Genomic DNA, 15,322 nt, shown 5'->3' with positions numbered 1-15,322 from the left:
AAAATGAAATAAATGAAGACCAGCTGGTTGAGAGGACATGGGGCAAATGCAGGATGTATTTTAGAATTTATTTATTTATTTTCCTTTTAAGTCTTTGAATCCCTCATGTGTGGTGGCCTGCCATTCCCACATTTTAAACTGGTTTCATGTCTTGCAGCAAAAGTTTCAGAAGGGGGAAGAGTTGATTCAAACCTGGGTAGAAAAATAAAAATCTAGTAGTGTGCTCAGCTCCAGTTTCTACACAATATTGATGGGTGTAATTTTCAGGAAAAATTTAAGTTTTCAAACTCATAAATATGACTAAATGATTAATTTAAATAAAAAAATAGTTATTTTTGTGGAATGGGTTCAGAAGAAAAAAATGCGTTAGCATTTTCCTAAACCAGGGAAGTACACATTCGAGGACTCTGTCTCACCTTTTTGCATGTGTGCCTGTTGGGTAATACCGGGAACAGGATATGCCATCCCAGGCACAGTAAGGGTCTCGAGCCAGGCAGCAGTCAGCACAAGCACTTCCATACAGGTCACACTGATGGAATCTGACTTGGGCCACAGCAGAAGCAGATCCAATATACAGCTGTTGCTATAGATTCAAAGAAGAGAGGCCACTAGCAGAAATTAATGGTCAGAACTCTCACTGAGCTCTTACACCAAGATTTTCATATTCATACACAATTACCTCCTTGAATATTCACTTAAATGACTGCAATAGATAATGGAACATTGGTACTTTAATTTCGCAAAGATATGAAGCTTAGACTTGGATGCATAACTAGCAAAATTGCTAGAGTGATTTCAAAGTTCTCAAGAAGTTGACTGTTATTTTATCCATTGTCTAAGTAGCGAGACCCTTTCATCTCCTAACATTATAATTCTTTTTAAAAGATCTATAGGAATGTTTTGTAAAAGATTAAATTAAAAAATGGACTATATTTTTTTAAATCCTCACTGGAGGACATGCTTAGAGAGAAGAAAGGGGAGAGAGGTAAAGAGAGAGAGATAGAGATAGAGATAGAGATAGAGATAGAGATAGAGATAGAGAGATAGAGATAGAGATAGAGATAGAGATAGAGACAGAGAAATATCCATTTGAGAAAGAAACATTGAACCATTCGCCTTCCGTAGGTGCCCCAACCAGGAATCAAACCACAACCCAGGTATGTGCCCTGACCAGGAATCAAACTGGCAACCTTTCAGTGCCCAGGATGATCCTCAACCAACTGAGCCACTCTGTCCGGACAAAAATGGTATATTTTTGCATTTAAAAATTTTGGATATCATTGACATGTAACATTACATTAGTTTCAGGTGTGCAATGTAATAATTTACATTGTGATCACCACAACAAGACTAGTTAACATGCCTCACCATACATAGGTACAAATTTTTTATTCTTGTGATGAAAACTTTTAAGATCTACTCTCTTAGAAACTTTCAAATATTCAATACATTATTACCTATAATCACCATGTTGTACATTATATCCCCAGGACTTAGGTATTTTATAACTGGAGGTTTATACCTTTTATCACTTTCACCCATTTTGCTCACCCCCCACCCCATGCCTCTGGCAACCATCAATCTGTTCTCTGTACTTATAAGCTCTTTTTTTTTTTAAAAAAAAAATTTCACATCTAAGTGAGTTCATATGGTATCCACGTCTTTCTCTGACTTATTTCACTTAGCATAATGCCCTCAAGGGCCATTTATGCTATTACAAATGGCAGGATATTCTTCTTTTATGGCTGAACCATATTTTTATGGACAGAACTCTCTAAAATGCTAACACATAGTGTATACCACATTTTCTTTACCCAGTCATCCCTTGATGGACACTTTGGTTGTTTCCATGTCTTGGCTATTGGAAATAATGCTGCAATGAACAGGGGAGTGCAAATACCTTTTGGAAATAGTGTTTTCCTTTTCTTCAGGTATATACCCAGAAGTGGAATTACTGAAACATATGGTAACTCTATTTTTAATTTTTTAAAGAACCTCTATACTTTTTTCTAAAGTAGCTTCACTAATTTACATTCCCACCAAGAGTGTACATCGACATATAACATTTAGAAGAGTGATGTAGACATACATAGAATGACATGGAATAAACTGAAAGATATGTTGGTAAGTAAAAAGGACAAGTAGCAGAACAATTAACATTGCATGTTCCCATTTTTCTAAACATAAAAGGTTATTTTAATAATAAATATGAAGAATATATGCAATTGTTTATGAGAAATTTATACCAGAAACTAGTATCAGTGAAATGGAAGGGAGGGCCTGGATTGTGTGACCCAGTGGTTGAGCATCAGTCTATGAACCAGGAGGTCATGGTTCCATTCTAGCCACGGTGCATGGCTGGGTTGCAGGCTCCATCCCCAGTGTGGGGAATGCAGGAGGCAATCCATCAATGATTTTCTCTCTCATCATTGATGTTTCTATCTCTCTCTTCCTCTCCCTTCCTTTCTGAAATCAATAAAAATATATTTTAAAAAATGGAAGGGAGGTTTGTGTTTCACTGTACAAACCTTTTGTGTTACTATTATTTTTGAAAAAACATTAGCGAGAGTATATGGAATAATGTCTTGTAATTGTATATGTAAATCTATTCAAGTCTACCTGTCTAAGAAGAAAATATATTACATGTGAATCACTATATATTTTTCTCAGAATAAAACTATAACTTGTTCAGATATAAGAACGTGTTCAGATATAAGCTCTTTATCCTTTGACTTTAACTCAGACATAGAAAACATACACACAACTTACTCTCTTTGAAGAAATCTCCATAGAAATAATAGGAACTGGATCCTGAAAAATTAAAAAAGTTTCCTTTTTCAGAAAGAAAATATAGGAACATACCTTATGATGGTTATCAATCACCTAAAATCATATAATATGTGAGTAGTTCTATGTCAAGAAATCTATAGCTTTCATTTTAGTAAATCGATAGACAAATACAATATTAAAATACAGCTTTCTATTTAAAAACCTTTTCTAAAGTAGTGGGACAGATATGTAGCTGAGAAAAGTAGTGGATAATTTAAGCAGCTTACCATTTGTTCTTAAATGTACTTTTTATATTTGCATTTGAATATTGTTCATGCTTTGGAAACTCAAGTATCTTTAAATAGAACAATCAAGTCAGAGTGTTCTTTCTTATAAAAGTAGTTGAATCATTAAAAGTAAAAGTTATTATGTCTTTGAACAAGTGTTATTGCTAATAAGCCAAAAACATTAGTAAAAATTATGGAATAATCTCACGTAATTATAGATGTAAACCTACTTTAATTGACTTATCCCAAGCCTAAACAAAATACTTTTTAATTGGAGCTATTGTGGTTAGTAATAATGGACCCAGAGTATTTTGAACATGATGAATAACCTCTATGTTTACGACTTGTACCAGTGAAAGTACGATCTAGATAGAACATAGCTTTGAGAGCCTATGTGTTATTCTACGGATGGTGATTAAGACCAGAGTGTCTTTAAGGAATACCACAAAACTGATCAATTCTGCAAGTGGAGAAGCAATTGGCAGGTGTGTTTCACTCTGTGGATGATTTCCCTTAGAAGAATTATGTTATGAAAGAGAAAATTTCATGTGTCAATTTTAAAAAAAAAATTTAAACTATAGAATCCTAAATGCATGTATGTATGCATTCAGGCAACAATATTTCTTAAGGTTTAATATGAACAAGACACTGTTGTGGATGCTGTTACTATGAGCATTATGGTCTCTAATGTGAAATGAATTCTTACATAGAGGCCCAATAGGAAAAATAAACAATAGCATAAATGAGCTGGTTGAAACAGAAACATGTTTAGGTTCGGGTTTAGTTATGGGGAATCTAACCTCCAAGACAGCCAGGGTGAAATGAACTGTTTTTCATCCATAAAATATTTTGGTATATGTTCATTACATACATAGACAGCCAATCATTCTTCATTATGTATAGATTGTGTGTCTGCAAATTTGCCTACTTGCTAAAACTTATTTGTAACCTCAGTATCAATATTTGTGGTGTTCTGCAGTCATGGACATGTGTACGCAGCGAGGCAAAAAGTTTGCGTTGCCCAATGTGCACAGTCCCAGCTGAGGTTGATCCAAGCTGCCTTCTAGGTTCAGCTCTCACATTGTAAACAAGCGCCCTTTTCATGGTCTATTTGGTGCCACGTTTTTCACATTTTTGTGCTTTCTGTTGGTGATTTCAATGTTTAAAATGGCCCCTAAACATAGTGCTGAAGTGCTCTCTAGGGTTCCTAAGCTCCAAAAGGCTGTGCTGTGCCTTATAGAAAAAATACGTGTGTTAAATTAACTTTGTTCAGGCATAAGTTAAAGTGCTATGGGCCACAGGCTCAGTGCTAGCTTATCAACAGTATACACTAAATAAGGTGGCTTTAAACAAAAAACGCACATTATATATTGATCAGTTGACAAAAAGTTGTGACTGGAGACTCATGGGAACCTAATCAGTATTTCCCTAGGAGCAATGATCAGTAGTTACTAATTCAGTATTTACGGTCTCTTTAAAGAATATAACTGCCACAAATATTGAGACTTGACTCTGTGTGTGTGTGTGTGCATATATACAATTGTATTATCATGTCTAATCTTTCCATTACCATTTTGAATTTTTTCCTTTTTTTAGTAAATTCTGGATAATTGATATGCTATAATGTGCTTATCACACCACAGTGTCCCCAGTATAAAACCTACTGTTATGTTTTAGTTGTCAGTTTTTATTCTACATTTGTACAAGATGAAACTTTGCAATAATCATTCTGGAATTCATATGTGGTTTAAGCGTTATTTCTTTAAGTCACACTCCATGCATTAAAATTCTTCTCATGTTAGGTAATTACTGGCCTCTTTATTTGAAGTCTTTGAAAATAAAATAGATGCACCAGGATTTTAAATCATTCCTCACTTCAAATCACTCCAAATCCACAACGTATTTGTTAGAAAAAAAATTGACATAATGTCTTTTCTATTTACAACTCACTTGGAATTGTCTGCAATGGATAAATGTTGGCTGAATTATTTTTACTAAAAATACCTTGAATATCTGAAGTTCTTCTAGAATTACTTCTTCCATTGATTCTGTTTCTTGGTTGTAAATTGTGATTACTTTCAGCACAATTCCATTATCTGTATGGGAAAAAAGGGGGAGAGAGAGAGATAAACTAGAAGTTTTGTCACATTTAGTCTTCAAACAATTCAAAACCATATGTGATGAAGGAAAATTCATTACCTGAACCTACATTTCTGGTAAGAAACTTTACTTTAAATCTTAGGAACCAACACACTATGGAGATACACACACACACACACACACACACACACACACACTTTTATTAGAAAAGTGTCAAGTACACACTATTGAGAGTATAGTATAATGAGCCCTCTGACACTAATCATTTAGCTTCCATAATTATCGATAATTTTGCAAATTTATATTCACATTTTTAAATTATAGCTTATTTTTATTATTCCTGATATTCTGCACTCGTTGTTTACAATGAAAAAGTCAATACAACACTCATTTGCCTGTAAAAATAATTTGGTGTAGTGCTGGAAATAAATCAGAAAAAAAAAACCACTTGGGAATTACTGATCTAAGAATTTCTGTGGTACTTAACAACTTGTTCAAAACTTATCAACTCATATTTAGGTTAATAATATTTGATTAAAATAAAAAAACTAATAATTACCTGTATTGTATACTAAAAGGAATACAAGTAATCATAAATTGTAAGGCCAAGCATATTCCATAAATATCCCACAATGATTACATCAAGCAAAAACCAAGATTAAACTCAAATTATTAATTTGCCACTAGTGATTTTGCAATAAGGACTCTCTCTATAGATAGATAAGTAGATAGCTAGAGAATATTAAAGCATGTGCCTGGGAAATTTTTGGGGGAATAACTATCATTTGTGGGCTTTTCCTCACACATTCATTAAATATGTTCTTTTATGTTGAAAAGCTGTGGTACAATATGATTACATCTGTGAGTTAAACATGGTTTGCATGATAACATAAGTACATTCCTGATATTTCTGAAATTCTTTCAAATAGCTTTGGTTAATCTAACAAGAAAGTATGTCTAAAAATGTTCTTGGACTACTTTCCAGGACATTTAAAAATAACATACTTTTTTCCATGATTAATTTTATCAAATATGATCTTGCTTATAGAATGAATTTTCTTTCTTTCCTTCTTTCCTTCTTTCCTTCCTTCCTTCCTTCCTTCCTTCCTTCCTTCCTTCCTTCCTTCCTTCCTTCCTTTTTCCTTCCTTCCTTCCTTCCTTCCTTCCTTCCTTCCTTCCTTCCTTCCTTCCTTCCTTCCTTTCTTCTTTTCCTTTTTTCTTTCTTTCTTTCTTCTTTTTCTCTGTTGGATGTCACTAAGACTGAATTCATGGCCAGGTAATTTTAAGTTTGTTAAAGAAATGTGATGCTTTGTTAATCTTGATCCCACAGTGCAGAACATATTATTAACATTACTCTCCTAAAATAAATGGATAAAACATAGCCAGCACCAGAGATCCATTTGTGGAAATTAGATGAATGTTTCCTTACTTAAATATTTGCCTTTTTCAAAGGATATGACTGCAAAAGCTCAAGTACCAATATTCATATCAGATCCCAGTTCCTGATCTGGTCATATGCAATGTCTCTTTAACATAATGTCTTTGATTAGAGTTATGTATGTAGAATGCTTACTCTTCTAAATAGCAACTGCAGTAGCAGTTACTATGATGAGTATGAAAAAAGAAAGAATTGATCATTTAAGAAGCTTTTTAAATGACTATAGAATTTTAAAGTACTTGACAGAATTTGCTACATCTTACTCTGAATGCTAAAAGATTCCAAGTTCTCTTCCACTAAATCTAATGTATGGCATTAATTGTAATTTTATATTTACTTGAAATTTTACTTTTAGCATTTTTGTTACAGTTTATTTTATGAATGCAGAATATTATAGCTTTGGTCTAAAAGTTTACCTCCATTATGAGTAACACTTGGCCTGTTTGGTACAAATGGTTGATTCTGATAGGGCCTGATAAACATTGCTGTGATTATAGGTTTAGGTGAAATGATTGTCCTAAATGTTTAAAAAATCTTGAGATGTTACCAAGCAGCCAGAGTTGGCAACGGACCTGGGAAATGGCAAGAGAACCATCTACATACAGCCCTTACTTCCTCTATGAGAAGTTCTACTTGGAACCGGCATTGTTTACTAACACCAGTGATTTGTTCCTTCATGTATTCATTTGTTTAAATGTATTAAGTATTGACCATGTATCACAAATTAGGTGCTGTAACTGCCCCAAATCCTCTCTTCCATTGCAGCAAATAAGCAATGTGTAATAGGCTAATGGATCAAAAGGAGTTTTTTTTGTTTTGTTTTTTTGATAGGTAGTTTAAAAAATGTTAGGTAGTGTAAAATTAATAATGTTTCCATGGGTTATGCATATATGCATATAAGTTCTTTGGTTAATCTCTTCCCACCCTCCTTTCCCTCTGAGATTCAGTGTGTGTGTGGGGGGGGGGGGGGGGGGGGGGGAGTGAGGGGAGGTACATCTGTAATACCTTCAATAATAAAGATAAATTTTAAAATATTAATAATAATATTGATTATCTCTGAATCTTTCTAATCTCTTTACCTGTCCCAATAAACAAGACATCATATTGGCCATCCTCCGCTACTACTTGATCCACTGCTATTTGTTTCAGGTTATATTTCCCATCTGTTTTCACCAGTATTGGCTTTTTATGGGCAGGTTTTATGGGCTGGTACATAAGTGGATGGCTTCTCGCAAATCGGATAGCATCATCGGGATAGTCTTTCGTAGTTCCGTACCTCCCTCCATTCACTTTGCTGGCACACTAAAATACAAGTGGATGAGATTATTTTTTTGACCTTAAGCCTAAAAAGCAAATTTAAAATCAATTTATGAAAAGAATTAGAAAAACTGTATGTGCTTCATTAACTGCATTTAGAAACATTTAGTAAGGATATGTTCTTCACTACAGAAATGAAATCTACATTAAAAATTGCAAGGAGATTCCAAATTACTTTAAACATACAACACTAGAAATACACAGAGAATAATAAAATCCTGGAAAAGTAAAGTATATTTAATCCTGGTTTAGTTTGAAGGTGGTCAAAATGTATAACATCATAAATATTGTAGTTATTTTCCCTGTTTTCTGAAATTAACTTTTTCACAGTGCAAATTAAAATTTGAAGGTAATGTATCGTTCAGAGCAAAGCAAAAAATCTTTTTTCTCCCCAAATTAAGGATCACAACAGCACAAAATAGCTTTCCCATTCTGGAGACTACGATGATATGATTGGTGATGGCTTCAATTGGCTCACTGACTATAGAATTTAGTGCTGTAACACAGAAACCTATTCAAATTCCATCATGATTGGTTAAGAAAAAACCCTCTGTTCTCCTATAATCTGTATGAATTTGTATTATTTTGAATGGATTAGACAGAATAAATTGAGAAAGCCAGAAATATTTGCTAACACATGTCTCAGTTCCTTAATCACTGCCTCTAAAAATAAACGAACAGCAGCACCTTCGGTTACTTCTTGGAATACCTTTAGCTGTTGAATCATGCTTGTCATTTTTCGCTCCCTCATTTTGCATATTTTCCTCCAGAATCAGCAGCAATTGCAATGATTATCTTGATAAAAATTTTCCACTTTACAGTAGAAATACAGTAGTTTAGTAATCAGATTCTGCAAAGAGGGCATTTTTAACGGTTTGTTTTAAAAATTGAGGCCACATTTCTTAATTTGGCCTGAATTTTTCACTTGAGTGTATACTTTCATGATAAATAATTGGAAACATTTTGGACCAGCCTGGAAGCGATTCAGTAACCAGTCACTTCCTCCAAATCTCCTTTAATACCATGTGGTTGCAAGAAGCATTTCCAGCAAAGCCACAGAAGTGGGTTTTCTCCATTTAAATTGTAATTTCAATCAATAGAGTGAAATAAAATATAGTTTATATCTTACTGGAAGCCATAATTTTAAGCTAGTGAGAGGGAGTGATTGAAATGGCAAAGCCTTACACTTGTTAATGGAGGTAAGGTTTGTTTCCACTTTGGATTTTGGCCCTGCAGAAAGATTTCTACTTGATTTGCAAGTACTTGTGGAATCAGCATAGTGAGGGGTTTTCACCAGCTGCTCCTAAAAGAACAGATTTTGACTCGCTGACAAATTAAGTGCTCGGCATGGCTCACATAGCACATAAAACGATCATACATTTGCCCATCCTAGTTGCACACAGGATACTTGATACAAAAATCATCGTCATCATCATCACCATCACCATTGCCATCATCGGTTTCAGATATGTGTGCAATTAAAAGCACATAAGCTGAATGGTTGGTGAGGGGGAATCTTGGTAGCACCGGTTCAGAGGCAGACAGTGGAACTTTCTGTTCGCTACACCTCTTTGCATGGACACTTTTTCCTAGGAGCCAGCAAGAATGGTAAATGAGATGCTGGGGGTCCTGAAGAGGCAGAGAAAAAGCTACGTTTAGATATGCTAATGTGAGAATCTAACATTGGTTCTCAACCTTCCTAATGCTGTGACCCTCTAATACAGTTCCTCATGTTGTGCTGACCCCCAACCATAAAATTATTTTCGTTGCTACTTCATAACTGTAATTTTGCTACTGTTATGAATCGTATTGTAAATATCTGATATGCAGGATGTATTTTCAGGGGTCGCGACCCACAGGTTGAGAACCACTGGTCTAGGAGCACATTTGGCCTAGGGAACTTAGAACCCAAATATTCGAATACAAAAATGTCTCCTGCTTGGAAATTACATGTGGCACTAATTCTTCTGAAGAGGCTGGGAGGAACGCTATGCTCCTTTGATGGGATGTTCCTGTGTTCACCAGTACCCTTAAAAAGAGAATGTTAGTTGGGGTTACTTAGCCAAAATGTCCATGATAATACATAGTTCATCCTCCTGCTAAGATGTACCCATCATAGATTCTTTCCTTTAAATAACAAGGACACAACTAGAAATAAGAAGTGATTTTTCTATGCCATTAAAGTGGTGAAATGTATTTTAGGTGTAGGATTTAACTGTGTAATGCAAAGTTTTGTAAAACATCTGAAACAGTGAACAAAATATTTCTAAAAGCCTTTAAAAAATAAGAATACTCCATTAAATGCCCAAACTTACAGAACCAGGCCTTGGATAAGGAACTTTCCCTTCATAGAGTGACCAGTGGTATTCAGGTCCTTCCTTATGTGCATATGGTCCGTTAAAAGCTGCCCGGATGCTAGACATATGATAGACACATATAGCATGTCCTCGAAAGATATTGCTGGGGGAAAAAAAAGATGATTACTATCATGGAAGTGACTAGGAGGTCACCTAGTCAAACCCTCTAGACTACATAGATAAGAATGAAGTCTTTTGGTTAAGAAATGTCAATCAATTAAGCATAGAATATCCTAGAAATATTTACTATTGCAATATTTCAAGTATTAAAACTCTAAAACTTAATATTTCTATGCTTATTTTTATAATAAATTGAAAATGACATTGTTAGAATCATAGAAGTACATAGTTGTGCCACTTCACTTTGTTATTATTAAATTTTATATTTTGTTTTATCATTTTTATTAAGAAAGATAATTCTTTGTTTTGATATTTAAAAGATTAATATTTTAAAGTTAATATTTTAAAAGATTCATTCCCAAGTTGAATTATTCATTTTAAGGTTTCATATCCTTGTATGTTATTCCATATTCCAAAACAATGCTAGAGTAGAAAGATGACTGGACTAAACTAGATTAATTTGTAGAAAATTATTTAAATTATATAGAGCCCAGATTCTTTACCTTCAAAACTAGCAGCAATTGAAATTATTTTCTAGATAAAAATTTCTACTTGTAAGGCATAATGATAGCAGTTGACTAAGTATGACAAGTTTTATGGGGGGCACATGTAATAAAATTCAACAAAAGTACATTTTTAAATGATGTGCTTTAAAAATCTGGCCCTTTTCTTAGTTTGCATGACCTGCATGAATTCTCACATTTCCCCAGCCCCCTCATTGTGAGAATCAAAATAATGTTTGTGAAAGTGCTTTGCAAGATGCAAAGTTCTTTATAAATAGAACAGTTCCTACACTCTGAGACACCTGCAGAACAGCAGTTATGTTACTGTCTTAGGACATCAATTCACACCTTTTATAGCACACCTTGAAGCAATTGGAAATGCCTATGATAGTGAGAAAAACAGAGATAGTCTCCCAACTCATGTGGCAATAAACCTTTGATCACCATGCTACGAATATCAACCCTTACATTAGGTAACAGCTGGGAAATCATTTTCTTTGATTTATGTATTTATTGAATAGTCAACATTGAAATTATGGAAGAAAATAATGTCTTATCTTTGAAATCTAGACAGATCTATTATGTTATCATTTAGGAAAGTAGCTTACAAACTGATCATACTAAATCATAGAAAACTATACTGATTATTCTATAGTTTGTATTTATCACATAAAGCCATGAAATTATCATGCAATGCATAAATTCTGCACTAGCTTAAGGGAGAAGATGAAGTTTTAAAAAGTTATGAATTTTCTATGGGCTGTGATAGCTACCAATCTATATTAACCACTTTTCTTTGCATCAAGGAACAATTGATAGCAAAATTGTTTCCATGTGTCTCTGTTGAAGAAAAGGTCTCCTTACAATAGCAGGAAACTTGTCCAAAGAGCTTTACTATTTATTTATTTTTTTCAAAGTGAGCATATGAAATCACCTGCTAAAAACTAAATGAAAGCTTTGCGGAGAGACACTAAGCAAGTAAGTTAAACACGATTAGATCTCAGTTTAAGGCAAATGCAATGCAAAAAAAAGAAACTATACGTTATATCATCTGATCCCTTTCTGGAGAATTGAGGTGTAGTCTTTATATCTCATTCTAGCCATCTTACCTACACTCTGCCTTATTTGGAAAGACACTTGGAAAATTATAGATGAACTTTTAACCAAACTGATTCTAATATTTTTTCATGCATGTATCAGCATGTGTTAACAACTATTTGATTCATTTTCCCAGCACTCTTCAAATCATACAAAATATAAAAACATAAAAAAGAAAAATAATAGATTATAAGCCCTAAACAGGAGCAGCTTATTTAAATTAAAATATAGAAGGCAAATTTCAAACATGTGTTCTTTGTGACTCTACATAGAAGTAGGACAACCAGAGCAAAGGGTGAATAACGTGCTTTGTGATCAAGAAAGAAGGACTTTTCTTTTTTAAAAAAATATGTTTTTATTGATTTTAGAGAGATTTGAAGGGAGAAGGAGAGAGGGAGAAACTTTTATGTGTGAGAGAAACTGATTTGCTGCTTCCTGCACGCACCCTATTGAGGATCAAACCAGCAATTCGGGCATGTGCCCTGACTAGAAATTAAACCAGTGACCGTTTGGTGCATGGGACAAAGCTTAACCAACTGAGCCATACAGACCAGGGCACAAGGACTCTTTCTTGAAGGTGAAAATCGACAAGGATTGAAAGAGAAAGTTGGTTGAAGCAAGAGAAATGGATAAATAAAACCCTATGATGGGAACTAGTAAAGTAGACACTGGGATTCTGTCAAAGAAGCATCAGAGAGCTTGGAGGAAAGAGTTCCCAAGCTGAGTGGGTAACAGTTGATAGAGAGCTTTGAAAGTCTGACATGGGAAATTTTATATGATAATTAAAAGAACTATTCTATTTGTTTCCTTGCCATTGGAATCAAATTCACAAAGAAGTCAGACAGAAAAAAGACAAAAACCATATGAGGTCACTCATGTGGAACAAAAAAGAAACAAATGAACAAACAATGAGTTGAAAACAAACTCTAGATACAGATAACCAAATAGTGGGTACCAGAGGGGAAAGGGGAGAGTAGGGCAAACTGGGTAAAGGGGGTCAAATATGGTGATGGGTGAAAATTAGACTTTTGGTATTGAGCACATTGTAATGCATACAGATATTGAATTATAATGGGGTATACCGGAAACTTACACGCTATTATTAACCAATGATACCTCAATAAAAATGTATCCTAGACTCCATAGCAGCGGTTCTCAACCTGTGGGTCGCGACCCCTTTGGGGGTCGAACGACCCTTTCACAGGGGTCACGTAAGACCATCGGAAAACACGTATATAATTACATATTGTTTTTGTGATTAATCACTATGCTTTAATTATGTTCAACTTGTAACAATGAAATTGGGGGTCACCACAACATGAGGAACTGTATTAAGGGGTTGCGGCATTAGGAAGGTTAAGAACCACTGCTCTATAGCATGGGACACATATTTTATAAACTACATGACGAAAACACTTTGCTGTGGATCAGAGAGGGAAACAATTAGGATATTGTGCATAGGAAGATGCTGGGATACTTCAAACAAAAACTAGTAAGGACCTGCCCTGGCTGGTTTGGCACAGTGGATAGAGCGTTGGCCTGTGGACTAAAGGGTCCTGCGTTCGGTTGCAGGCTCCTCCCCGGCCTAGGCCCTGGTCAGGTCTCGTGCAGGAGACAACCAATAGATGTGTTTCTCTCACATTGGTATTTCTCTCTGTCTTTCCCTCTCTCTCTCCCATTCTCTCTAAAAAGAAATGGAAAAAAATATCCTCAGGTGAGGATGAAAAAACAAATCAGGATCTGGATTGAGATAGTGGCTTTAAAAATGAAAGAACAATTGTAAACAGGATAACAAAGAGAAATGAGAAAGACAACAGGTCAATCGTATTTCCAAGTAAGATACACAGCAAAGAGGAAGGCACGTTTTGTTTCAGAATGCTTTTATTGGCCACACAGATTTCTCACCTGGTAGTGTTGAAGAGTCCAAATATCAGTGGGTTCTTATGATCTCTGGTATGCAGCAGAAAAACATCCTCTGAAAAATTAAAGATCATTACATTACTTAGTATTTTTAGTCCTCTTTGCATGTAAAGAAAATCATTATAGATTGTATGATATAAATTTTCATGTACGGCCATACAGCGATGACCAACTCCCAACAGAGTGAAACACTTGGCTGTTCAGCATGACTTAGAGCTGAGCTTCAAGGAAGGACTAAGCAGTGCTACCTCGCTAATGAGAGGGTTTCTCTTTGGTCCTGTAACTCTGTAGAGCTGGCCAAAATGAAAAGAACAGAAACGTGCCCCTAGATGGTTTTCTCTATGATTAGAGTATCCGCCTTTGGACCAAAGGGTCATGGGTTTGATTCCCAGACAAGGGCATGTACCTCAGTTGCAGGCTCATTCACTGGCCTGGGTCAGGGTCAGGGCACATGTGGAAGGCGACCAACTGATGTAACTCTCTCATCTCTCACATCGATGTTTCTCTCTCCCCACCTCCTCCCTCCCTTCCACTCTCTCTAATAAACTATGGAAAAATATCCTCAGGTGAAGATTTAAAATAAAAAAAAAAAGAACAGGAAGTTGCTCTCAGATAGAAGTCAAACACTGCAGACTTTCCATCTGTGCTAGAGACAGTGAGGGTTATAGAGCGGCATATACATCAGTGAGTTAAATTTAATTCTCCCAATATTTACCTAGTTCATCAAAATATGTATCAATTCCATTCAGTCCTGGTACTGAGCAAACCAGTCTCGCTTTTAGGAAAGTGCTCCACTTATTCACCAGTATTCTCTGGCCTCCCACATCATTCTGTGAAAAAAAGCAAAAAAAGCAGGTAAGTGGGTACCTAAAGAGCTTTTAGCAACAACAGATTTTGCAGTATTAAACAAACCTATAGATTTTTTCTTTACTGCGGAAAATTTAGCATAAATTTCAAATAACAGATGCAATTCCCCATAATATTTTTTTTTTTTAGGTTTGCACATTCTATCTGGTCAGTGTAGTTTCACTCTAGTCCTTTAAATATACTTTATAAGTATTAAACAATGTTAATAGAGTGGTCTCTCCTAAATAAAATAGTGGCTTTTATAGTACAGTAATCTTTATTATTTTATTGAGAAATAAACAACTTATCACATAAACATAGAAGCATACATTCCTTTCTCTCCTTTAAAAATGAGAACTTCAAATATACACACATAAACACAAACACATAATATATAAATATATTTGTAAACACATACATCATGTGTATACAATGACATATATACAAATCTCTTCTTAAAAATACTCATTAAATATCTTTTTAAATATCAGAGTACCTTCACATGTGCAATATTATTAGCATTGTCTCAATATATATTGCTACTTCAATTGGTTTTAAATGTTCTCA

At 34.7% G+C, this 15,322-nt stretch overlaps 1 protein-coding gene across 1 annotated transcript in view; it reads right to left on the bottom strand.

The window, feature by feature from the left end:
• The window catches only part of SEMA3E (semaphorin 3E), a 221,884-nt gene that overhangs the window by 25,337 nt on the left and 181,225 nt on the right, over positions 1 to 15,322 (bottom strand). Inside the window, exons 8-14 of the mRNA XM_036328336.1 lie at positions 14,625 to 14,739; positions 13,895 to 13,964; positions 10,227 to 10,371; positions 7,674 to 7,896; positions 5,061 to 5,152; positions 2,770 to 2,811; positions 417 to 583 (exon numbers count right to left, since the gene is read on the bottom strand). Of these exons, the coding sequence (XP_036184229.1) occupies positions 417 to 583; positions 2,770 to 2,811; positions 5,061 to 5,152; positions 7,674 to 7,896; positions 10,227 to 10,371; positions 13,895 to 13,964; positions 14,625 to 14,739 (854 nt within the window). The remainder of the gene's footprint in view (positions 1 to 416; positions 584 to 2,769; positions 2,812 to 5,060; positions 5,153 to 7,673; positions 7,897 to 10,226; positions 10,372 to 13,894; positions 13,965 to 14,624; positions 14,740 to 15,322) is intronic.

This window comes from Myotis myotis, unplaced genomic scaffold (assembly GCF_014108235.1).
Source record: "Myotis myotis isolate mMyoMyo1 unplaced genomic scaffold, mMyoMyo1.p scaffold_m19_p_11, whole genome shotgun sequence".
In the NCBI taxonomy this organism is placed as follows: domain Eukaryota; kingdom Metazoa; phylum Chordata; class Mammalia; order Chiroptera; family Vespertilionidae; genus Myotis; species Myotis myotis.
This window is presented reverse-complemented; position numbering and strand designations above follow the sequence as displayed.